Source organism: Pseudorasbora parva, chromosome 2, assembly GCF_024679245.1.
Source record: "Pseudorasbora parva isolate DD20220531a chromosome 2, ASM2467924v1, whole genome shotgun sequence".
Lineage (NCBI taxonomy): Eukaryota > Metazoa > Chordata > Actinopteri > Cypriniformes > Gobionidae > Pseudorasbora > Pseudorasbora parva.
Window position 1 is genome coordinate 14,660,382 of NC_090173.1, and position 27,462 is coordinate 14,687,843.

The window sequence follows — 27,462 nt, forward strand, 5'->3', positions numbered from 1 at the left end:
TTTCCCCAACAGTTAACCAATCGTTCACTTAGGGCATAACAGATAATGATTGCGTGAATACTCGCTAAGACGGTACTGTTATTCTGTGTATGTCGGGATCGTGCGCTGTGAGAGGCTTGTTTGTGCACTTTGGATTGTTTTTCATGGACAAAAGAACAGTACTCCTCCCAGAAAACGAACAAATAATTACGTTTTGATGTTTAATTTGTATTTAGAGCATTGGGATTGCTAGACACACTGTAAAAAAAGGCACATTTTGAACTTTTGCAGTACAATCGACTTAGATGTTTAAGTTATTTCAACTTAAATTATGTTAAACTGACTTTAAAAAATGAGTTACATCTTGTATAACTAATAAAAACAAGTTTAACGTTTCTTAACTTATTTTGATGATTTAAAACAATGTAAAAACATATGTTTTCATAACTTATTGAACATATAATTTTTCACAGTGCAAGAGCTTAATGATATATATTTTTTTGAAAACCTTTAAATCGATACTTGTCACAAAATTAGCTCATACACATTAGAAATCATTTTGCCAGCATGGGTCACACATCTTAAGCTCTATTCGCACGGGACTAGTATTATCTGGGGACCTCTGGTGATTTGTAATAATTGCAGAGACTGTCTGTGATCTTAATCCCGTGCGAATCGGCCATGTCTGTAATTTGTAAAGTAAAAATTCCCCCGCAAATTACCTACCATATTTCGCCGAACACCGAGGTTGTGATAATATCTGTGTTCGGCCAGGATTAGGTAGATCGTATATCATTTTTGCAAGGGTTTTGTTTCCTGTGTGTATTTCTATCTTTATCTTTCACGAAGAATGGAGGCTGCATTCATAATGCGCACCGTTATGAATTCCTGTGCGGCCGTACGGATAACTTTCCCTTTAGAATGAGTACAAACTTGGGAGCAAATTTCTTGAATGGTGTGTTTAATATTAATATCAAGACTATTCTTAATGAAAACCATAACAGAACAGTTCAATGACAAGCTCACTTAAATGGGCGCTTTTACATTTAGCTTTGAAACTGAATCTTCCACCATATATTGTGAGCTTCTCATTGGTGAATGAATGAAATCTGACGTCTGCATCTGGTCTGGGCTCAGTTTAGTTTTTAATTGTAGCATCTGTTCTCTAACTGAACGAAATTATTTGTATTACTATAAAACAATCAAAACAATATCGATATATGACTATTTCTATAACAAAAGTCTTGACGTCATATCCGGGAGATAAGTCAGTAAATTCAAGTAAAATCACACAGGCTTTGCTTATCCCGTGCGAATGAGCCATGCAAAACTCAGATGTGGAGGAGTCATTTCTAAATCACAGAGGTCCCTAGATAATACTAATCCCGTGCGAATAGTGCTTTAGTTTTTACTTCAATATGCATAAAAGAAACTGCATTTAGGGCCAGACTTACTAACAGCTAAACCTTTTTGGTGTTAAAAAAACCACTGTCAGGATTTACTAAAGACGGTGATACATTAGCACAGAAAAAGGAGTGGACAGTTATTTTTGCGGCTGCCCTTTCAAATGCAAAATTTATGTGAGGAGAGTATTTAATGAATGTTGATAAGGTGATTTACTAAGGTTTGCGCTTGTCAACTTACTGGTATTTGCGCTGCTCTTGATAATTGCGTTGGTCATTATGGAAATGATCCGGCTGCGTCTGTGTTCTTTAGTTTGCGTGTCGTCAGTAATCATGCACAGAACTTTCCACACCCATCAGTGCTTTATGGAATTGCGCTCTCATGCTAATGCACCCTGTTTAGTAAATCTGGCCCGTAGTCTCTTAAGCTATGTGACTTTTATCAATCAAATCTGGGTGGAATTTTGGGAAATTTGGAGCAAAGTTTGAGACAACACTTTAGAGCTCTTCTGAAACTATTTAGATAATAAAGGGTTCTTTTCTTTTTAGTAGGCGCATAGTAAAATCTACACACACTTACCGGTAGAGTTGAAGACGCCAGGCGAGGGCGGGGTAAACGTCTCAGCCAGCAGCGTGTTGTAGGGAGAGCTTCCTGTTCGAGTTTGAAGCACAGGGTTAGTCAGAAGATGGTTCCCCATTGTGCCTAAAAAGGGAAAAAAAGAAACTTCTAAACACAAACATAATTTTATAATCATTATTTGAAGAGACCATAAAATCAAAATGGTATTTTTTTCTAATGGAATATTGCAGTATTTTAAAAAATATATATATTTATCTATCCAACCACCCAATTTATTACCCATAGACAAAATTAAGTCCAACCCAATTTTTTTTTCTTGTTTGAGAAACTATTTCACTCATATATGCATTACAACAGGGAAGAAACTAAATTTCGGTTTCATTTCGAAATTAAGGCACTGAAGGACACACTATAAATGTTTTCATATGATTCACATTCATATGAAATCACCCCCTAAGATAGTTGTTATTACTAGTTAGGGGAGTGTCTTATTGTTCTTAGGGTTAATGTTACTTCATATTTGTTTCATCCCTGTTTTTTCTTTTACACAAAATGTTTGTTAAAATGTTAATTTTGCTTAAAACTGCACCATGTAATTTCTGTCCGCTAGAGGGCGTCTATTCAAAACAAAGCCGTAGTTTGATGACGCCAAGTTTGAGCGCAGAATCTTGGGACATGCATAGTAAAATCTACCTCACAGCCGGTGGAGAAGAATCAGGATGTTCATGAATGTGATTATTAACGTTACTGTAGTGTGAAGCAGAGCAGGACCGAGTGTTGAGGAGCTGAGCAAGGCCGCTGGAGAGACTGTTACGCAAACACACGCCTCGCGAGCAGCGGGACTTTTATTATGACGGGACACAGTCGCCGGCGACATTTCCGCTTTTCCGGTCATGAGTATGAGGTAATGCAGCTCTGTTTATCATATTAGATACATCTGAGTGTATTAATTATAATATATAGTTATTAATGATGATATGACGTTACACGGCTGCTGGGACACTTGTTCACACTGCTAAGAGTAAAGCATTTCTGCAGAATAAAACCGGAAACCGAGAGTAATGCAGATCTGACGCCATTGAAAGGCGACTCCCTCAGACGTCCCGGTTCATTGTTCAGAATAGCAATTTTCTCACAATATACAAATAGTTGGAAGCATTTGGGATATTGTTAGAGCTCAGCGGAACAAAATATATAACACTGGCCTGGTGGTTTTTGGATATTTTACTGCAAAAATTCAACACAGTGCACCTTTAAAATACTAAGTGGTATCTGTCTGCTTAAAAATATACATTCGTGGGCATGTCAATTAAATCAATGTCCGTCTCAGCCTTTGCTTTGTTAGCCTTAGGCTAACAGTTGGCCTTTTCTTTTGTAGTGATATAATCGCCTCAACCCTGTCATTATATTGTGCTGAAACGCTGCATTAACCGTGAGCATCCAGGATGCAGAAACTATCAGTTTTAAGAGGAATAATGCATAATATGAACATTATGGAATAGCTGTTTGCACTTCACATTAAGGTTAAGCAGAAGCCACTCTACAGTATGTTTGTGTTTGACATTTCACCAAAAAGAAAAGCCTTAATGTCGGCGTGTGATGTTAACGGCTGATTTGATGAAGTGTTTATATTTGTAGTGAAGCCGAAATGTATTTGAAGAGTAGTTGTGCAGCGTAATTCCATGCCTCACTGTCAGATGGAGTCATTGGGAGGGAAATGGTAATATTTGCCATTATGTAGTTTCACAGAGCAGCCACTGAAATGTGGGTTCATTTCCCAGTGAAATGTGAACGCTTGCAGTAGACAAATGTGACTCAGAGAAATGGAACATTCAGTATGGCCCATAATGCAGGCGCAGAGCTGCAGCCCGGGGCTTTCAGACAGAAATGCCATGAAATTAAAAAGAGGCCAGTATGACATCGAGTGGACTGAGGCAAAGTGCAACCCTGCGCTCTCGCACTATCATCTATCAGAGAGGACCGCCTCAAGAATTAATTTTAGACGTGCGCTCGCTCACGCACGTTTCTTACCTCTTTCAGGAATGTTCCAAGTTGAATAAAAGTAAAGCTGTGCCACCAGCATTTGTGGCATACAATTGATTATCACAGAAAAGGGATTTCGACTTAGAATTCTCTACTAAAAACAGACAGAATTGTACAATGTAGTAAACACAATGTTAATCATACACACAATCCTTAAACATGAGACTAGTGTGACCTATTCAATCTGTCATCACTAAAGCTCACAATCCTATTTAAGCTGTACAAATGATTCACTAAATTTGATTTGACTTGAGAAAACCTGTTTACATCATATAGTAGGCGATACGGAGAATGGTCTGCTTACTTGACATTAACTCCACCCACCCAAAATATGTTGGTAACACATAACCTGTTTTTATAGTATAGCCCCACCTGAAAGAGATTGGTTTCCCTGAATGAATGTAAATGCCGCTGTTAAGACCTTGATACTGCTGGTTCCAACAGGTCCTACCAGCAGTCTCGAGGATTTAATCTACATTATGCCACAAATCCTGTCAATAAGCTTCACTTGCATTAAACCCGGAACACTCCTTTAATTCCTGTAAACATCTCACAGGAGTGTTTAAACTTGAGGGGAAATCTAGGCCAGCGGGAGGGAGGTGGAGGTACGACGGAGGCTCTTGGAAGCACAGAATAGACTTCACACGGCGGTGAAGTGGGAAATGAGAGCGATAGGAGATCACTCTGATAAAAACAGCAGTGTACACACACACGCCCTTTCATTACCCTCCATCTCTACTTCTGACTGCCATTCACTCTAGTAACATCTAAAAACTTTTCTCCCGCGGCACAAAACCCTGCCGTTTCCTCTCCCCAGAATCTATTCTTCTTCTCTTTTTTTTTGCCGCTATATGGTTTGTATCCGCCTTTCTGTCTCGTACATTCCCTGTCTCTCTCTCTCGCGCCTTGATTAAAGTCCCCGGAAAGCAACAATCGGCACACTGCAGTGAGAACGCTACTGTCATTCTCCTCAATTAGAGTAATTACCCCCCGTTCATTCGGCGGCTAATCACTTCATTAAAAACAAAATGGATAGAATTAGCATAAAGAGTGGCGGTTGATTTAGCTGCAGCTTCTCTGTCATCACCCCCCCCCCTCTCCTCCAACAAACACTGATCCCTGGGATGATCACAATGGTGGTGACGCCACAATCCAGATCCGGTGCTGGAAATAGTATGCCTTTCAGATGCTCTCTTTCTGTTCACTATTATTCAATGACCCGATAAAATTACGGCAAACTTATATTTGCTCTTCGCTTTGGGGTAAAAAGAAGTTTATGTGAGCAGTGATATACTGCTAGTGAACATACTTTCCTTTAAATAAAATAAACGCACAACAAAAATGACAGCGGTGAGAGAACAGCAGTTAAGAAAGCATCTGATGATAGCGCATGGCCGTCATTTGGGTGTGGCGGCCAGTTGTTGCGGCTAATGCATTTCTTTTCCAAGTAACTAGTAAAGTAATGCATTACTTTTAAATTTACAACAACATATCAAAGTTACTCTTTCAAATAACTTGGATTTTTTATTTTATTGACTGACAGCTCTCCCTATGGCCTAGTCCCAAATGGCACCATAAACACTTGGTCTTCTTACGAATCCACACTTTCGTGACATAATGCAGTTTTCACTGTCGGGAAGTAGTCTGCTGTGGAGCTTGCGCTGGTGAGGGCTCAGCAAAAGTGCGCATTAAGGGCGCAAATCGACTGCAAAGAGGCCACTTGCCATCTCAGAATATTATGCAAACCTGCAGTAATTAAATATAATAAATTATACATATGCTTTATGTATTTAATCTCACTTTATTAATCAATGTCTTTGCTGCTGACCTTCAATGATCCACTTTAACCATACTAATATGCAAACATCTAAAATGACTTTAGTTAAACCTAGCACTAGTGTTGAACTTTCTTCTCCTGTTTCTTATTCTCCGGTCCAAAATGGCAGCACAGCTGAAAGGTTTGCTTGAGCTGCGCCCCTCTAAATGCTTGAATTTGCATTTCCTTCAGCCTGAGGCTTATTCATTTCACTTTTGGTGTGAAAGGGCCTTTACATTTGCCAAAAATATAACTTCTTTTGTTGCTTTTAAAAAAACCAAAACAAGCAAGCCTAGCAGAGGCGAGAGAACGTAATGCAAAATGAATGTAACGCATTACTTTCCATAAAAAGTTTATTACGGAATGAGTTATTTTTTAGGGAGTAACTCAACATAATACATTTTAAAAGTAACTTTCCCCAACACTGGTGGTGGCTCTCATAGTTTGGCTGTCTGGTCGCGTAACTTTGAAATGTTGCCTAAAGCCCTATTCGGACGGTAATTGTTTCTCGTGGGGTCGTAAGGTATTTTCATAATTTACAGCGGCTAGTCTTTGATTTTATTGCTGTCCGAATCCAGAATGTCAGTGTTTTTCTCCCACCACCCGCATAAAAATCCCTGGCCGAATTACCTTCTGTTTTTAGACAAACACCAAGCTCGTGTGGTGATTTAATTGCCGTCTGAATCCATATCTCTGATAGCCTGACAAGCCAGACCCACATCAAGATGTTTGGTCTGGAAGCTCACCATTGACAGCTCAATCCGAGGGGCGGGATAAACGGTTGTCTTTCAAACTCCCTCTGCACGCGATAGGATAGAGCTACACCAACCAGAGCAACGAAGGTGAAGCGGAGCTCGTTGATAGATTAAACTTTCAACCGCATCCGGTCGGGCAAAACTCTGAACACATCTTCCCTTCTTCAGAATGACTTCAGTGTCAATCTTTGTTCTTTTCTCAGAGAAAAGCTTAACTCCAAGTCTTCCAGAGTCGCGGTCAAACCTGATTCGAAAGACCGCCGTTTGCCAGCTTCTGTGTTTACTAGAAGCGCGTAAGCAACTCGGCCGTTGTAATTATGTTAAGCCCCGCCCACCGACTCTATACACGATGTGATTGGCCCGACCAGAGTTTGGCTTTTACAGTTCAGAAGTGTATTGAGAGTTGCTAGACGACACTCGTGGGCAGATTAGATTTGCTGCTAGGGTGCGTCTAGATTTCTAGGCTACATCTCTGAGTTTTCAAGAAAAGATTGCTTCAAAATTAACTGTTTATATCCTTTTTGACCCCTGCGGAGCCACATACGGTTGCATTTCCCTGTAACTTGGATGCATTTTAAAGATCTAGCCTACACTATTATTACTGAAATGCTGAAAAGTGTTTACAAGAATAAGCTTTCATCACCACTCAAAAGTGAAGGGAAAAAAAGAGCTGTTATTATGGCAGTAATTCATGTTATACAAGTTCAATTTGCAGCATTGTATTAACTTATTTCCCCTCATTTTCAAATTTTTAAAATTACAACTTCCTTTTTTAAACATGAGATTTAAATAAATAATAATTTTCTATCATTAAATTAAAAATAATTTTATTATCATTCCAAGCATATGACATTTTTACAGCAGACAAACAATCATTCGACTGACCACGTGAGCAGCGTTCCCAGGTGCGCATGATCACAAAACTCGCTCGTCCATCATGAATAAATCACCATCCGAATGCACGAGTTTTCTCAATGAGGTGGCATGCATTTTTTTTTTTTTTTACAGACCTCCAGATGAGAGAAAATTACCGTCCGAATAGGGCTATAGTCGAAATACTAAAACTAAATTTTAATTGAAAACATGAAAATGCAAGCTAATTCAAATAATGAATAAATACTATAATAGTATATAAACAATTCTACAGTAATGCTGGTCTATAACCACAGTGACGTAATTAGGAAGTACCATTGTTATTAAACACCATATCTAACTAATTCAACTATGGGAAAATCGTCCACATCTTGGATCCTAACATTGGAAAAGTGCCGCTGAAGTAACTAAACATTCCAGTCATTCTGTGTGACACATCTCAGCTGGTAAATATGTCTCGGTGTACTATAATTTCAAAGCTATTTATGGAAAAATGGCAGCAACAACTTTAAATGACCATGACAGCAAAATCAACAGCCTGTTTTGGAGCAATGTAAAAGTGCTGTTTCTCATTTCACATATAACAAATTGTCAGTTTCATTCTAAGAGCCAAAGAGAGGGAAGAAAATGGTCGTGAAAAACTAAATTCTGGCAGTTATGCTGCAAATAAAAACTTTACTAATATTATATGTGCATCTAAAGACTGTAAGATGGTTCACTCGTATTACCATGAATGGGGAAAAGTACAACATGCAATATGGCGGAATGAGCCCGCCTGCTAAATAAAAGATCCATTCGCCAATTGATAGCATAGTCATAAGAGACATTTCATGTCAAAGTTTGTTACTGATTTTAAATATATCATTTAAATGTGAGTTTGGCCATCACTTTCTTATATTTCAGTATTTCCCATTCAAGTAGACAAGAGTTGCCTGCAAAAGAGGCATTGCAAATGTGGCTGCTGATTGAACTGACTTTTCTTTGAAAGCGAAATCAGAAAAAAAAAAGATGACCCCTTTAAGCACAGACTCATATGTAGAGAGGTGCATGCTGGGAAATTCTCTGGCTGAAAGAGTGTCTCTTACCGCGGTTGAGGGTAGGAGTGCTGTTGATGTCTCCGGCCATGAAGGATGACTCTGTCTGCTTTCGCACCGTGTCGTTCCACATACGTCGAATTCGGCTCTGAAACCGGTGAATGAGGTGACGGAATAGTTAAATGGAATAGAACAGCAGTCTATAAATAGTAATGCTGTCGCTGTGCATGTGTGTCACCTGTCGGTGCACCGCTGCATGACGTGCCTGGCTGCCGGTGTAGTAGCGGTTGTTGGCACGCAGGGCAGAGTTCTTCAGCGATCCGTGAGAGCTCGTAGTAGAGGTCCGACTGCAGCAGTACGAATGGCGCAGGCACTTGCTGTACTCCTTATGCACCTGAAACGCATAGCATTGGCACTTACACACTGATGCAGTAATGCAGCTAATTTAAATTGTATTATAGACACGTGTTGTTTATTAAAGTGAGGTGTCCCTTGTGAAAAAAGTCATCTGTAGCATACTTTTTAAAGACTATACTTAAGTGCGAACTGAAGGTAATGTTTACAGGCAGTTCATTGCATGATAATGGCAATTAACAATAATTATATTTTAAATTCATTATAAATGCAATTATTTTAACTTTACACTTACTGAAAAAGCATGGATTTCCCATGTTTTTCACGTTGGATCACATGGATTTCACATGTAAGTTGTTTTAAAACCATGTTTACCTCGTGCAAAGTGTGTGTTTTGCAGATGTGAAATTCATGTTTGTCATTCATGGTTTTTAGAGTTTTTTTGACCCACTTAAGTACACTGAAAAAAAGGATTCAGGCCCTTCATAAATATGACACGTTTAAATTCTGTCCACTTTACTTAAAGGGTTACTTCACGGCTTTTTCATATTAAACTATGTTATTCCCTTAACTAAAACGAGTTGATACATACCTCTCTCGTCTCAGTGCGTGCTCTTAATCTCTCCGACGCGCGGTGATGATCTGATAGCATTTAGCTTAGCCCACTAAGCCCAGTTCATTCACTATGGTACCAAACAGAGATCAAGTTAGAAGTACCAAACACCTCCACGTTTCCCCTATTTAAATACAGTTACACGAGTAGTTGAACGATCAAGTATGGTGACAAAATAAAACGTGGTACTTCTCTAATTGGATTAAAAAGGAGAACTATAATGTATGGCGGAATAGCATTTCTGAGAGTACTTCGGCTCGGCGCAGTAAAAAGTCCCGGCCAAAACATTCCTTTCCTCACACCTCCCCCTCACTCTCTCATTTCTGTCAATAGGAAGATGTTTCGGCTGGGACTTTTTACTGCGCCGAGCCGAAGTACTCTCAGAAGTGCTATTCCGCCATACATTATAGTTCTCCTTTTTAATCCGATTAGAAACGCGCAATTAAATACAAATGTAACTGTATTTAAATAGGGGAAACGTGGAGGTGTTTGGTACTTCTAACTTGATCTCTGTTTGGTTCCATAGAGAATGAACCGGGCTTAAGGAGCTAAGCTAAATGCTATCAGATCGTCACTGCGCGTCAGAGAGATTAAGTGCACGCACTGAGACGAGAGAGGTATGTATCAACTCGTTTAAGTTAAGGGAATAACATAGTTTAATATGAAAAAGCGGTGAAGTATCCCAGCCTTTAGGCGCCAGAGGTTTTTTTTCCTAAAACGTTCGATTTTGACATCTTCATTTCAAAAGGCTATATCTTAAAAGTGATAAATGATAGAAACTTTCTGTAAATTAGAGAAATATTAAGGATGACCCAAAGTTTATGTAGGGATTACATTGTCCCATCTAATTTGCATATTATGACGTCATAAAGTGGTGGCAATCTTGGATTATAGAATTTTCATGAAAAGCCCCATTTTTAAATTATAAAATGCAGCACTTCTTTCCCCCCCAAATGTCCCTCACCTTCTGTGTGCTATATTGCACAATACTGAATGTTCAGGTAAATAGTAAAGAAACTACCATAAATGGTAAAAACAAACCAAATGTATGTAGCGGTTTGCCTTTTGCTGTAGAGATTTGCCATTTACTACATACAGTAGGCACTCTGATTCCATATATGGGGCACATATATTATGCATAATAGCCTCTGCTCTTGCTACGAGCAGCCCGGCCAGATCTGCCTTGCGCACGCGCCGCCGAGTGTGCACAGCCACGACCACTGTCACTGTCATTTTGACTCCCCACCATGCCTCCACATTGCCCCCAAACTGTCCTATGAATACTTCGACCTCGCCTAACATACCCAGCGGCGCCTAGAGGGTTAAGTAAACTGCACAGTGCCAGTGACAAATTCAAATGGTTTGTTTTTACTCATAGAAATTTTGTCAGCTTTACTTGAATTTCTTTTGTCCATATAAACTAAATTATTTGTAAAAATTGCTCTATAGTTGTGTGCAACCACTTGGCATATTTTTTTTTTTTTTGGAGTGGTCATAATTACAGTCTATTGTCTTTGTAAAATGGAGAAACTAACAGTTATAACTATTTTAAATCATACAGTAAGTCACTTGGGAAAATAGTTTCATAAATGCTTCCCCAACACCAGGCTTGAGTTTGCCGTGTGTTTCTGCTATATTTGGCTGAACAATGGCAGATGAAAACAGTCAGGATTTACATTTTTAGTATGATAATTGAGCAGACATTACACCCTACACCTTTAAATAAAGCCAATTATACAAATTATCTTTATAATAATGATAATTATCATGATACAGGTGAATCCAAAGATTTCCCCTATTCAAAGAAAATCATTTTAAACTTTTTTTTTCAGGACCACTTGACTTTCTCCTGTAATGACACCACCATGTTCTTTCATTTTTCTTTTTCCATATTTAGCTAACTTCTGAGGAAATTTAGCAGCAAATGTGTCCCCAAAGTACTATCTGGGTATGAAACATTAATGGGACTGACCTTTTTCTGCAGAGCACAGTGGAAGATAAAGATGAACATGCCCTGGAAGGCATTGAAGGTGGTGAAAAGGTACGCCATGATGACGGTGTTCTCATTGATGAAGAGGAGGCCGAAGGCCCAGGTCAGGCCCAAAAGGAAGAGCAGTGCGATAGCCCCCAGAGCCCAGGACCTGAATGAGAACATGCACACATTCACAAATACATAAACATACAGCAAAAAAAGAGACATGAATGATATGTATTTTTGCAATGAAAAACACTCACTTGATGTTGTCCAGGCGGCTGGAGTCGGGTTTGAGAGCGGATGAGTTACGGATCATCTTGTGAAGTGTTATCATAAGGAACACAAGGTTTAACTAAAAGGTAAGAGAAAGGGGGGGAAAACGTGTTGGAAATGTAACTTAAAGACTCCATAAAGACAACAACGTCTTAAATCGGGACAGAAATCCCTTTAGAAAATGTCTACACAGGAAATACAATTTAAACCCCTGGTTTCTTGCTAACAATGGAGCTCATCCATAAAACACAAGCAGAATTTCTGTGTAAATTGCTCGTGAAACCATTCCAGCTTAAATTGCTGCAATTAAATGCAACGATTTACATGAGAATGGCAATATGAACATTTACACAGAAGTCCGCTCTGTTCGTGTTAGATAAGAGACCTAATGAAAGAAAGAAAACTACTTTAGAAAAAAAACCACACTTTTTTACTCACAAACTAATAACAACAAAAACAGCGCTAGCGCATTAGTAAAATATATTGTAATTACGAAAATGTCAGCAAGTTCCCGTATCTAAACCTAATCTAAACTCCACACTCATATAAAGCATATTACAGCCAAAACATAGTCGTCAGCAGCAACAGATCCATAGGTGAACAAAAGTGCTTTGTTTGATATGACTAGCGCAGCACTTTCAGAGAGAGAGAAAAAAAGGAACAAACTCTGTGAGAAAAGCAGAGAGAGCGTTGAATGTTTGGAGAGAACAATACCATGATAATGAAGGACACAGGGCCGATAAAACTCCAGATGAAGTAGTTATCCACCCTCAACCAGCACCTACATACAAGACACACACACACACACACAATAACTTTATTGGTAACATTTCACTGTTCAAAACGATCACTTCATTACAGGCAAATCGCATATGTGCTTTATGAAGTAGCTAATTATTGATCATGGAATGCACTGAAATAATAGCAAACTATCTTAAAATATTATTTCTGTCACATGTGATTTTTTTTGGCATGAAAACAAGCTAATAAAAGAGCAATAAAAGTCTAGTTGAAGGTTAAGCTCAGTTTTTAATCATTAGCACACTGAGTCAGCGTCTCATTTTCTGCACTGTAGTCAACATTCAAAAGTCTGCAGCTGTGCTATTTTTCCACACTCGCACACACACAAACACAGACCAACACACACTCGCATGCACACGAACACGCAGAGCGACACACACTCGCACATGCAGTAATCAGCTCAGTTAAGGGTGCTGCAAGCGACATTGCTAAGTTCTGCTAGACAATAAATTAGACAGATGATTGGTTACGTTTGGTGCCGTGACCCGGATGTGTTTAGGGGGGTGAGTGTAACGGAGGCAAGCTGTTAAGACGTGTTTTACACATAATTACGTTTAATCTTGCCAAAATGCCTGTTTTGTTCAGTATTCTCATAAGAGAAGTCTAAAATTAGTCAAGTAATGTCTTAAATGAACTTAAAGAGTTGTGAGAAAATAAGATGCTCGTCAGATCCGGGTCATGTTCGCCAGATCTTAAAGTGACAGCAGCCTAATAAACCAGTTGCTGTGATGTCTGGCATCAATGTTAATCAAACTACAAAGATAACAGAGACATTTGTAGCTTTAATACGGATTAATTAATCTATATTTAATTTATAATATATGCAGACTGTACAAATGTATTCAATTTCTGTATATTTCCTTCCTGTTAGACAGATGGCCCCAGGTAAATAATATGACATAAGAATGGGTTTATGTAAAGATTGTTTTCAAGTTCACTTGTTATTTTTATTAAGCCTACTAAATGTTGAAAATTATAGCTTTCAGTTATACTGTAATGTATAGATTAATGTATAATATATAGATCTATATTTTTTACAGGCCTGATAATGATTTTAAAACTCCCTTCCAGGTTTTCCCAGAGTGTTCTCCAATTGGCTAGTTTTCTGATTGCTGAAGAACAGTGGGATGCTCCCTTGAGAAGTGTTCTTTTAAATTAATTTATCAGAACAAGATCTGTCAGATTTATGCATGCTATTCCCAACAAAAGTGCTTGCAACACCTTTAACTGGCTTCATTTATAATTCACATGATGACCTTGGTTAGGCCAGGATCACATGACAGCAACCAATCTCCAATTGAACTCCAAACTACATAATAGCAGTATACGTTTCCTGGTGAAAGATGATTCTGCGATTGGAATTTAAACTCCCTGAGAGACGTTTTGCTGGAATCCATTTAAATGAAACAAATGGTTTAAAGAGGGGTCGTGTCCCCTGCTCAAAAACCCACGGCCCTTGTACGGACGAGTGCAAATAGACTGCTTCACACGTACGCTTTTTTAGTCCCGTAGCTGCGATAGTCAATGGCTGCCGAGATGCCCACCACCAGGGCGGGAAAGCAGTATCCGCACAGGTAGTAGTATTTCTTCCGTGAGTACTCGCTCTCGAAGACCTCCACCAGCATCAGATACAGCTGGATTCCCTCCAGACACATCCAGGAGAACGCAGCCAGGAAGAAGAAATGCAGCAGGCCCGCAAAAATAGGGCATGCAATCTGCGTTCGGACAAAGAGAGGGAAGATGGGGTTAGCGAGAAACGTATCAGAAGTAAATTTGATGATGCTCGCTTAGTGACTTTGAAAGGGACAGTTCACCCAGAAACCAAACCTGTATGACTTTCTTTCTTTTCCGGAACACAAAAGAAGATACTTTGAAGAACGTTGATAACCAAACATTTTCGTTTCCCATTGACTTTCATTGTATGAACAAAAAAAAAAACATAATCGAAACAAATATGCCAAAATAACATTCTTCAAAATCTTTTGTGTTCCATGGAAGAAAGAAAGTCACACAGGTTTGGAAAGGCATGAAGGGTGAGACAATTATGAAATAATGTTCATTTCTGGGTGAACCGTCTTTTGAAATCTGGTCCACATTGGGTTACACTTTTAGATCCAGTTTAGACAGTCTACTTACCTACTTATTATAAATAACATGCAACTACAAATCAAATAACTCTTATTAGAGGGCTAGTAGAGTATTAGACTGTTGGTTTAGGGTTAGTAGAATAAGTTGACATGTATTTGCAAAGTTACTTCAAATCAGTGAATGTCTGTTGGGGAGCATCATAAAAACATATCACTTCTCTATCCATCATGTTAAACCCACCAATAGCGCGCCAGGTGGATAAGCCAGTCTGTGATTGGTTCCCGCAAAAGTGCATCAGAAGCAGTAGAAATAAATGTACAGGTTTCCAGACCGAGTTGCCGGGCGAAATCAAATCTCTGGCAGATCAGGCTGAGTTTACCCAGTCTAGTGTACAGGTCTATGTCTTTTGAATGAAAGTGCGCAGTGAACTCTGTTGCCTTGAAACTCATGCTGGCATCAATCATTTCATATTCGCTCTTGGCTGTTCCTGCCTGCCAACATGGCGTTGTAAACAGAATGGGTCATGTGATGTCCAGAACTCGATATAAAGTGCTGGCAGATATTAAGCAGACAGTCTACTCATACTCTAATGAGAGTTAGTTAACATGTAGTAGCAAAGTTACTTATACGTAGTAGTGGATCATCAAAATAAAGTGTTTCCCCACACTGCACTTTGTTTAGGCTCAGAAACGCCCAAAGTACTTAGACAGGAGGAGACCCTCTGACTGACATGTAAACTACAGTTTGCTTTTATATGAGACTTCAGATAAAACTCTGTCCTCCAATGCTTTAAAAACACAAATTCATCCACCTGACTTTCAGGATGACAATCACATTTGAAAGTGTTTTACTTTGCTGAGCTGCAGTGGGAAGGCAAAATGTAGCCGCTGCATAAAACGACTCTAAGAAGATGCATCAGCCAATCGATTGGCTGGATGAATGCGCAGGCGGTAAACGGTGATCCCACTATTTCAAGTGCACTCACCTAAAAACATCTACCTTTCAGCAAATCACTTATTGCAAAATGTCTCAACTATATAAATATTCATGACTCAAATTGTGCTTGGCACAATTTGTGCACTAAACCTGACAGGAAGTACATTTCTGAGGAGAGAAGACATGAAGAAAAGTAGATATGTAGTAGATAAGTATATATATATAATATCTAATAATTACACAATGTGTTTAATAATTAATCACATTAATAAATTAAATGAGGAGGTGAAAACTTGAACATGTCAATTTTCTTCTTGGATATATAATATATATATAATATAATATAATATAATATATATGCAAAAAATAACATAATTTTAACTGCACTTATTTTTGCACCGCGGAACGTTTTTCAGTGAATGAGTTTCGACGGACCGATTATACTGGAACACCAACTAGCGCTCCGGAGTCACGACAACAACAAACCATAGTGAATAGAGGTGTGCGATACCGCTAGATTTGGTATCGATCCGATAACAAGTAAATACAGGGCCAGTATCGCCGATACTTTTTAATAATTAAGGTGGATGGATGCGTCTTCAACCTAAATCAAAATGAATTTATGACTTTTAATTTGTTTTTGTGATTTGCATTTTGAGTTATTAATCAGTGCTACAAAAGCTTTTATTCAGAAACAACTTTTGGTTACTTCTGCTTTATTTAAATAAACAAAGTTACAAAATGATTACTTCACAAATATAAAAAATGTAAAAACAAATTCTCTTTTCAAGTAGCATGTTAACAAAAAATGTTTCTCCTCTTTAGTGCACTTCTTTTCAGGATTTTTTTCTTAAATAAACAAAGTCACAAAGTTTTACTTCTCAATAAATATAAAAAATGTAAAACAAATTCTCCTTGTAATACGATATAATGCTGAAAATTAAAATGGTGAGTCACGTGACGGTACAAAACAGGAGAGGGGGAGGAGAGCAGTGTCGAGCACGAGCAGCACACTCTCTTGAGAGCTTCCTCTGCTCTGTGACAGCAGCAGCATTTTGACAAACACGGCTAGGTCGCAAAACGAGAGAAACTGAAACTTAAGTATCGATATTTTCACGTTGGTATCGATCAATACCGATACCAACGTTGGTATTGATATTATCGATATTAGTATCGATCTGCCCACCTCTAATAGTGAACATGAACGAAGAAGCTGATGAGACCGCTTTGCTTGGCCCCGTGGATGGGAAATTTTGTTTAAAAAAAACGAAAGGATAGAAGCGTCGACAAGAGCATGGTTGTGTGCAAGCTATACAACAAGGAATTTGCGCATCACTGCAGCACATCGAGCCTCAAATATCACAAATATGCTTTTGCTACACTTAATGGCAAACATTGCACTGCTGGACTGAAATAAATAAACAATATTTTGTTGATTAAGCTTATGTATTCAGTCATTATTCAATGGTATACTAAAACTACTCAGATACTCACTGTTCTCGGGTCAAATATTTAAATGCGATTCATTTCGATTCATTAATTACAAAGCCTCTAATTAATTAGATATAAATTTTATAATTTTTTGTATTCTTTTTATTTATATATTATTTTATCATTTAATACTGTCCTTGGGAAGCAACAGAAGATACTTACATGTTTCCCAGGAGACAAATTAAGTGCAATTTACCTGGATCTATAAATTCAAAAAGTTTCCACCCCCCACTCTGGAGTATCAATGAATGTTTGAAGCTTTTTTTAATAGTTATGTTTGAGTCCTTTAACTGTCCGAGAGTAAAAAGGGATCTCAAAATCATACAGTCACTGCTGGAGAGGGTTTAAATGTGCAAAAATGCTGGAAAACGGAAAACGGGTTTTTGGGACCTGGAAGATGTTTCTGAAGAAAATTGGGCAGTTTAACCCACTGGAGTCTGAGCTGTTTTGGGGCCCTTTAGAAGTTTTGACATGCTTTTTCAGTTGCTTATAAACACATTAATGATTAAAGTGTCATTACACTGTATTCAGCAAAAAAAAAAAAAATGGAATACCATAATATGTTAGAAACATGCATGTACATCCTTGTATTTTTGACAGAATAATGTTTATGAGTGTTTTTAGAGTGTTAAAATTAAAACTAAATGAATTCCTCAAAACCCAATATATACAGTATATGCGTCCACAAGACTTTCGACTAACGGATGTGGTTGCCTAGAGTTTTTGCTTCAAACTGATGTGAGAATCATTGAGCCTGCTAACTCACATAAAACAATATAATGATTTAAGTTTTGTAAGACACTTTTTCTTTATAAAGGCTGTATGCGAAGACACGTGAACCATCATGAATATTGCTGGGTATCACACCTGAGATGGAGCAAAGCAACTGGACAAAAAAAAAGAAATGTACATATGTGTGTGCGTATATATGTGTGTATTAGACCAATTATCTAAATGTATAGTCCTACAAAAGCTATTATTATCAGAGCATGTGAGCAGATAGCGGGGAGTGAGTCAGTGAATGAGAGGGTAGCGTCATTTTTACCAGTGCTGCACAGCTATACCACACCATGTTACAGCATTTATGAATGTGTACTGTAGAGTGACTGATGCATCTGGAAAGTTAGTTTTTTTTTAAGCTTTCAAATAATGCCAGTGTATCCATGGCAACTAGGTATTTAAACGACCATATTTGCAAGGAGAGGCTGATGAGATTCATAATGCACCCCACACATTTTACATATTGTTTGTACGCCCCTGCAAAACAGAAGATATAGATTTGTTCAGGGATTTATCATTTACTTAAGTGTTTCAAACAAAACTCTTATCAATGCCATAAAGCTTGCAAATATTATCCATTTCTTCTTCTGAACAGCTCATCAAAGCAACCTTGGTATCTTGTCAAATGATTTTGATTCCCGACATACTGATGCAACCTGAACTCTGGGAAACGTATTGAACCACCGCAGGAAACTTTTGGTGTCAATCCACTGATGTGAAGGGTATCACAATTTGTATGATCATAAAACAACAGTCTTTCATTTCTAAAAAGAGTCTTATGAAACGTTGATTATGCATTTAATCAGCTGCTCATGAGTCCAAAAACAGAAGAGTTGATACTTAAGAGCTGACACATAAGCTGTGTCCCACTTCGAAGGCCGTATTTGAAGTGCAACTGCGTCATAGCGGCACTACGAAGGCGGTCTTTACGTGAAGGCTGCATCCTCTGAAGGCCGCATTTGAAGTGCGATTACGTCGCAACGAAGGTTGCCATAATTCGAAAGTGACTTCAAAATGCACCCTCCGTTTCTCAGGCAAAGGTAGGGTACAGCAGAGGGAACCTTCGCACAACTATGCAGCTTACCCCATCCCAGAATTCATAGCACACTCTTGACTACAGGTTTTGACTGGTCAGCATTCCCGCGGCACTCAATCAGATTTCTTGCAGCGGGGGATTAAATTTCCCAGTGAAAGACGGTAGCGGTTGGCAACTCAAGTGTAGTCTGGATACTATTGAACACAACAGCGCAAGCGCTTGAACTTGAAGTAAAGCATTTGCACAGTTTCCAGTTCACTGCCCTGAGCAACCTAGCAAGATGCACTAAAATTTCCCAATTTTAACTTGCTTAAATGTTATTTATTTTTCAACCATTCGCTCAAGAAGAGAAATCAGTCCATTCTCTCCCTTTTTCACTGTGTGATTCTTTTTTCTGCACTTTCTTTAAATACAAATTATATTTTCGTCCCGCTGTAGAAGGATCTATTCCGCACTGCACCGTCCCGTTCATGCTTAAAATTCACCCGTTATAAATTATTTTATTCCCGACCTGACTGATCCAGCTAAATTTAGATTTAGTTCCTAGAATCTCTCTTAAATTTCCGTTACAGAAAGAGAGAAACTGGGGATAGGCTATGTTGATCATTTATTTATTTATTCTTCTCATCATGCTGTCAACACCGTAGCTCAAAAATGTCACAGACAAAAATAGGCTAAATCAATTGTGACATCTGTCACACAAAATAATAAGACAAAACGTAAATAAAAGAAAACTGCTGCCTTTACTAGCTGTACTGCAAAATGAAGTCTTTTATATGAATGAATGTTGCTCACTGACGACGGTCCATTACCGAAAGTCTCCTCCAAAGGCTGAATGTAAAGCTGTGGCCAGGATGCACAGAACAATTTCTCTATATTATTATTTGTAAATCAAACAAAGTAATTGCTGTCCATTGTTCATTTTTGTTAATTTGAAATGTGTAAGCTAAATTAAAGAGAAGTGGTTGTTCTGTAGGCTACATTGTTTATTTTTGTAATGCAAGATATAATTTGTACATTAAACTAATTAATCTGTTCATAAATCTATTTTCTTGTCATGTGAATTAAAATGTGTAAATGAAAATAAATTGGTCTATACATTAATTAAAGTAGCCTACTTTTTTAAAACTATTTATAGGCCTACAATATAACTAAAGTTTAACATCAGAAACAACAGAAATTTAAATTTAAAACACTTTTCTACACTTTCATTGAGCTGAGCGGGAGAAGCTAGTGGAGCTGGACCGGGATGGGGAATAATGCACAATAGAGACCCTGGTAAGGCCTGTGCCAGCGGGAGGTCTTTTTCTGGGATAAGTGCATATTCCCACTGTCCGGAGTTTTGCGGGGCTGAATCGTTCGACGGCTGGCATTGTCAAAATGCAACATAAAGTCCAGAATTGGGCTGCTTTTACTTTTGCTTTGGGGTGTTTGTAGCCTATAGTCCACAGGATAAGTTGTCTTTACTTTAGCAATATATCTACCGCCCATGCCCTGCGTTTTGGCATAATTTGGTCCATTTTGGCCGTGATTCTGCTACTTTTTCTTATCAATTTGCTGGGATTTAGCTGTCAGACCTGGTCTCTCGGTTCGCCCTTCATGCACTCTGAAGGCGTGGGCTGGCATGGCCTTCGAAGTGCAGACCCTTCACTTTGGCACAAAGCTATAGTTTTCGATCTGAACTCCGCAGTGTTTAATGTTTTAATCAGTTGTTCTGTTCTGCTGAAGTGTTGTTTCACTAGTGTTTTCAGTTTTGGTTGGCTGACTAAAACATAAGCCTCATCAACATCAACTGTCATTAGATATACTTCCAGTGGACAATGTTAAACTCTTTCCCACGCTGGAAGAATCACACTGGGTACTGTTTTAATTGGCCAACCAAAGAATTAAGACATTGTCCCTGTCAAGACATGACACTTCAGTAGAGCAGGAGTACAGAATACAGCAGAAACGGTAACCTTAAAACCAACCTAATTAATTTAGCTTGGTTCAAAGTGAAAATTACACCCCACAGAATCACCAAATGCAGGAGCAGCTGGTTAAAGGCACAAAAAAAGCACAATCAACATATAATACAGCTTTCTGGAGTGTGTAAGCAGAGCTGAGTAAAAGCAGAGTTGCATAATATTGCCTGAGGCCATTTTTTTTTTTAAGTTCGAGTGAAAGTGTTTTCTATAGCTCCAAGACTATTCCATCATGTGCATAATAAAAGCTAAAAGAATAATGTTTGTGTTTCTAAAAAGTATTGTTAAATTTACACAACGGTTTAAAAGTTTAGTTGTGAACTGCCTGAAACAAGTCGTCAGTCAAATTCGCATAATGCCTAGAATGGTCATCATTGGCTGCCCACTGACAAAGTCTACTTTGACCCTCAAACACTGGAGCTGTAGCAGAGACTGAAGTTTGGTTTGAGAAGATGCTGTTTTCTGCTTTGCGAAAGCAAATTCACATTGCATGCACTTCCAAAGGATGAGTACCATCTACGCCATCATTACTGTTCTTATCACTGAGTATCAAGTGCCAAGGAAGCGTTCAGATATATGGTCATGGGCGTTTCGTTTCTGACACACACACACTGTAAGCAGTCGACCAATCACAACAGACTTGGCATCTGACCAATCAAAGCAGAGTTGACCAATCACAAAAGACAACAGACTGGGATATCTGACCAATCAGAGCTGAGTAGACCAATCACAAGACTGGGCCATCCGACCAATCAGAACAGAGTAGACACATCAAACAGACTGGGCTTTTGATGAATTTTCAGAATAAAATAAATCTTACTGGACCCAAATTTTTCACAGAAGTGCATTGGTATATATACATGAGTGAGCAAGAACAAGAGGAATGGAAAACCAGTCCCAGTAAAGTATGTCAGATTGTGATAGTCTGCTACATCCTTAACAACCGAGCACTCTGAGCAAGCACTCATCTGAAAGATGGGGAATTGTGGCATGCAAATGGTTTCAAATGACCTATACTTAGTGCAGTTTGCATTGAAGTCCTTCAGTGAGTCAAATGCAGAAACAATGCAGATAGCACGTACTTTCAGTGGGTGCACATAAACGTCCCAATAAGCATGTGAAATTCATTCTCAATGCATTCTCCTCTTAATATAAATCATTAGACTGCTTACGTGGTACTGTGTCTTGTCGATGCCGATGAGGAAGAGGAGCTCGGCAATGAAGAGGTTGATGCAGAGGTTCTTGTGGATGGTGTTGCGGTCCGTCTGGAGGCCTCGCAGGAAGCAGAAGGTGGAGATGCAGATGGCGAGACACACCAGCGAAATGACGATACCCACCCACGTGATCACAAAGAGGATCAACTCATGCATCCTTCCTGGATACTGAGAGAGCGAGAGATGGATAAGGTAAATGGTATAAACGGATAGGCTGCCTGAGGGAGAGTGACTTATGAAAATCCAGTAAATGTCAAACTGAAATTGCGGTGTGTTTGTGCGTGTGTGTGTTTGTCTTATAGACTGCTTGCAAGCGAAAAAGTTGTTTATGTGTCTGAGAGCTATATTCAGATTTGTTTATCAGCCTGTGATGAATGTAAAGGAAAATATGTGTGTGTGTGCGTGCTTACATCCGGTTCATGGTGTACCATCAGCACAGCAAAGTTGGTTAGATGACTACAAGAGCAGGTTGTGTGTGTGCTGTTGGTTTCCATCAGCCTGCAGCCCTGAGATGACCACTGGCCCGTCATTGAACGCTCTGAGTAGTTCCAGAATGAACAGTTTGGGCTGAAATGATTATCCAACTGCAAAGATGTAGGGACAAGACAAAACAACAGAGAGATGGGAAAATACTTAATATCAGTGGCTTTCACGCATAATGTTTCTAGACATGGGCTTGAGGTATAGGCCCTAAAATGGTTTGTCCTTGGCTTCTATGTAATTAGCCCATACATTTAGGACCAATATAGAACCCATGGACAATCCCATGTAGGGCCCATATGTAAGCTAACAGGCTAATTAAGATAGGGCCGACATAGAACCTTCTGACAAACCCATTATGGCCCATACTTGGACTAATTCAGACAGGGACTATATAGAACCATTGGACTAACCAATTAAGGCCCATGCTAGGGCAAATTCCGATATGGCTGATTGTAACCCATGGTCAAACCCATTTAGAGCCCATACTGGGGCTAATTTAGATGGGGCTGACACAAAACCCTTAGACAAACCAATTAAGGCCCATACAGGGGCTAATTCAGAAAGGGCCAACATAGAACCTATGGAAAAACCCATTAGGGCTCAACCTGGGATAATTCAGATAGAGCCAAAACAGAACCCATTGAACAAACCAATTAACTAAAAAAACAACTGATTTAAAAAAAAAAAAACTGAAATCAATGGACTAAACCATTAGGGCTCAACCTGGGCTAATTCAGATAGGGTAGACATAGAAGCATTGGAGAAACCTTTTAGGGCCAATACTGGGGTTAATTTAGATAGGGTTGACATTGAACCCTTGGCTAAACCCATTCAGGGCCCATACTGGGGTTAATTCTGATTGGGCTGACATAAAAGCCACATGCTGGGGCTAATTTAGATATGGCTGACTAGAAACCATGGGCAAACCTATGTAGGGCCCATACTGGGGGTAATTCAGACATGGAACCCATGAATGAACCCAATTAGGGCCCACACATCAGATATGGCTGACATGAAAACCCCATTGAGGGCCCAAACTGACACTATTTCAGATAGAGCCGACTGAAACCCATGGGCAAATCCATGCTCGGGTTGATTCAGATAGGGCTCACATGAAACCCATGGACAAATCCCATTTAGGGCCTAAGCTGGTGGTAGGGTCAACATGAAACTGGTGGAAAAACACATGTAGGGCAACATACTGTGGTTAATTCAGAAAGGGCTGCTATGAAACCCATGTCCAAGCCCATTTAGAGTCCCTACTGGGGTTAATTCAGATAGGGCCAACATGGAATCCATGGACAAATCATTTAGGGCCCATACCTCAAGGCCATATTGTGCCTACAGTGGGGGCCATGGTCATGTGTGAGGGTTAGGTATGGGTCCCTATAGTCAGGAACCATGTATATAGCTCTTACAAACAGATTCTCACTGTATTGTCTGAAACAAAGGCAGCACAACTAGACTGAATTATAAACAATAAATCTCTCAATAATTCTCGAGTAGTGAGACACGTTACAGAACTGACAAACGTTATTATGTTTAGATTCATCTGTTCGGCATGTTCCGAAGAATTCATGTTTAAGGGGCAGGAGCAATTTCCTACTGCGTTCATTTTCTTACAATTGTGTGTTGTTCTGTCACAGCAAATATTCATTATAAATATGTAGACACTATGTTACACTGTTGAATGAATCGAGACTACAGGATGGTGGTTTCAGCTTACAAGTGTTGACAATATACCCGTACAGTATTTGACAATTCACAAACAGATTAAATGGAACTATTTTGTAAAAAAATAAAATATATATATATATATATATATATATATATATATAAATATATAATTCTGAATGGTGTATAAGAGGTACTATGGTCTGAGGACAGGTGGTTTTAGGGATAGTGATAATCAAATAATAATAATCAAGTTAAAAGCATAAAAAGAGTTTCCACAAACTCGTTCTGCTGATGTTTCATGAATGAGACCCCTCATCCTAATGTTTGAGAGAAGCTAATGATAGTGTATTGCTTGTGCGAGTTTAATGTACCTGTACCTGTAAATGTCTAAGAGTGAACACTACAGGTTCGGTCAGAAACACTCGACTGGACTCTTTATTGATTGATGCGGCGATGACGTGTGAATTGACAGCCAGGCCCTGCCCACCAGGCCCCGCCTCCATTTCCATCTTCACAGTGGCGTTTTCCGTGGAGAGGAACAGGCCCAGATTCTTATAGAGCACGAAAACAACTTTAACCTGGCCTGTACGGAGAAACACGTTACACAAAAGAAAAAGAGAGAGTTATTGAGTGGCAGGAGAATATGAATAACAACTTAGAGGAAAAAGGGAGCGGTGGAGCGAGATGAGCGAAGGTTAAAATGATTTTGACTGGGAGGGGGTGAGCGGGTGATCAGGGGATGAAGGAATTTTAATATGGAGGGCAACGTAACATTCATCTCTTCAGCGCTCACTCACTCCGTTTCTTCCGTATGAATATTTCATGTGCGTTTGTTTCAATCATACTAATCTCACTTCCCCCGCCCAACCTGCCTCCGCCGAGAAGGCGCACCTTCAAAATGAGGCAAAACACAGCAGTGGCGGAAAAGGCGAAGAGTGGGAGAGATGATGGCGGGATAAAATGGTTAAGAGATGGAGGGGACCGGAAGGAGAGAAGCAGGAGAAAAGAGCCAAGATTGCTCTGTCAGCCTGAAAATGATAGTAATCTAGTCGTCTCTCGGGCTGTTCGATTAAGAGCGCCGTTAAGAAACCATCAGGGAAGAAATAGTCTCAGCGCTTTGTTAATCTGATTAGGTTTATTATTATCAACCAATAACCGTGTAAACCAAAGTGGAAATTTCGCTAGGCTTCAGTGAAACTGCACGGGATGGTGATGAAATGGGGACAGAAAGAGAGAGACGCCCCGTGACTGACCGTTGCGGCTGTACTGTTTGAAGGTGGAAGCCGAGAGCTGGATACTGCTGTCACTGGGACCGTTCTGAGGGAACGACAAATCCTGAGAATCCGTCTCTGTGTTCAACACGCGCACCTCTAAATCTAAAGACACAAAAACACACTTTGAGAGATTGAACTGTAACAACAGGCAAAAAACCTTGAAAGGTTACAATAAAGCTACTCATTTGAAAAAGTAAAGCATAAAAAGAGTAGCTAACTGAAACTACTTAACAGGACCCCATCAATTTAATACATTTTTGTATGATACATTACACTACTGTTCAGAAGTTTGGGGTCAGTAAGATTTAAAACACTTAAAAAAATTAAAAATATAAAAAAATTACTTGTGTTGGTAAAACTGCACTGTGTTCCAAATTATTATGCAAGTGACATATCAGCAAGATTTCAGTACAATAAACATTCAGATTTGAGTTTTTCAAAGAAAGTGTCTGTTTGTTTTATTTGTTCATATCTTTTTAGATAACTGGTGTCAATCTCAGACAGGATTTTTAAATAATTTGCCAGATCCGAATTCGGTTCATAATTTGAACCGCCCGCTCCAAGCGGGACTCGAACCCGGGTCTATCGGCATGAGTCGTACGCTCTAACAAGGAGGCTAAAGGCTGCAACCTTTAGCATCAGTGGCTAAAGCGTCTCTTGAGGTCAGAGGCGTGAGGTTTACTCGCACAGCGACTACTAGCTGGACTCCGTTACACTCACCCCCTTAAACTTCACTCCCATCCGGGTCACGGCACCAATCCCTCCTGTACTAACCACCCACTCCAAGCGGGACTCGAACTTGGGTCTGCTGGCATGGGAGGCGGATGCTCTAACAAGGAGACTAAAGGCTGAAAACCCTAGCATCAGTCACTAAAACATCTCTTGAGCTCAGAAGAATGAGGTTTACTTGCAAAGTGACTATGAGCTGGCCTTTGTTACACTCACTCCTTAAACCTCACTCCCATCCGGGTCACGGCACCAATGTAACCCCTCCTGTTCAAACCGCCCACTCCAAGCGGGACTCGAACCCGGGTCTGCCGGCATGAGAGTCAGATCCTCTAACAAGGAGGCTGCAATCCCTAGCGTCAGTCGCTAGACTGTCTCTTGAGGTAAGAGGAGTGAGGTTTACTTGCACAGCGACTACTAGCTTACCTCCGTTACATAAACACTGATTAGTTAATTTGGTGCCAGTTAAACAAAACCATCCTTGACTAAGAAGACCCCCAATGCAACAGAATCTGGAGGCCAGAGAACGCAAACCATGAAATAGGTTTTGAAATAGTTCCCAAGCAAACCCCAAACATGGCGAATCTGCGAAAACTGTGACGGCATGTACGCAAGCATTACAGGTTCAGCCTATAGGCAAGTGCATTTGAATACGTATGTGTGCATATGTGTTTTTATCTGTACAGTGGAGAAGGAAAGGAGACCTTCACAGGGGAAAGACTAGTTGACATGGTCTCGTTAAGCAAGTCTCATGCAATATAATACCAAAGCTCACAAAGAGAAACGTTTCCAGTGGGTGTAGAAATGATTTCTGCAAGATATGTGCAATCATCGTGCATTGTCCGGATTGAAAATCCCTTTATTTCGAGCCAATTCCTTCTTTTTATACTGTAAATGGTCAGTTGCCATGTACAGTATAAAAAGAAGGAATTTGCTCGAAATAAAGGGATTTTCAATCCGGACATTGCACGATCCCATGCTGCAAAATACACCACAGCAATACAACTGTTTAAATGCATTTCTACACCCACTATAAACATTTCTCTTTGTGAGCTTTGGTTAGAAGTGGCTGAAATGTAACTTCACAATTGCCAGCCTGTATGGAGAGGTTCTTGAGACTCCAGAAGCTTCAAATACCTGTCTGCTGCTCAACAGTGGCTCTTTTTATAGCTGCCCTTTTATTTCAATGATTGTTTTGACAGAAACTTGCCCTAATAAGCCTTTATCTAACCGAGTTCTTCTGTGATCTAAATCACTCGCACATCTTTCTGTAGTTCGATAATCTCCATTCAGT

General features: G+C 39.4%; 1 protein-coding gene across 11 annotated transcripts in view; it reads right to left on the minus strand.

The window, feature by feature from the left end:
* adgrl1a (adhesion G protein-coupled receptor L1a) overlaps positions 1-27,462 on the minus strand; it is a 251,355-nt gene that overhangs the window by 11,790 nt on the left and 212,103 nt on the right. For 5 of the 11 annotated variants that reach the window (XM_067456747.1, XM_067456716.1, XM_067456723.1 and 2 more), the window contains 11 exons: positions 25,422-25,544; positions 24,540-24,751; positions 22,419-22,592; positions 21,967-22,176; positions 13,994-14,214; positions 12,413-12,479; positions 11,686-11,777; positions 11,423-11,591; positions 8,722-8,877; positions 8,535-8,631; positions 1,963-2,085 (listed from right to left, as the gene is read on the minus strand). In XM_067456747.1, coding sequence (XP_067312848.1) covers positions 1,963-2,085; positions 8,535-8,631; positions 8,722-8,877; positions 11,423-11,591; positions 11,686-11,777; positions 12,413-12,479; positions 13,994-14,214; positions 21,967-22,176; positions 22,419-22,592; positions 24,540-24,751; positions 25,422-25,544 — 1,644 coding nt within the window. The remainder of the gene's footprint in view (positions 1-1,962; positions 2,086-8,534; positions 8,632-8,721; positions 8,878-11,422; positions 11,592-11,685; positions 11,778-12,412; positions 12,480-13,993; positions 14,215-21,966; positions 22,177-22,418; positions 22,593-24,539; positions 24,752-25,421; positions 25,545-27,462) is intronic. The other 6 variants (XM_067456792.1, XM_067456761.1, XM_067456776.1 and 3 more) reach the window with 3 other exon arrangements.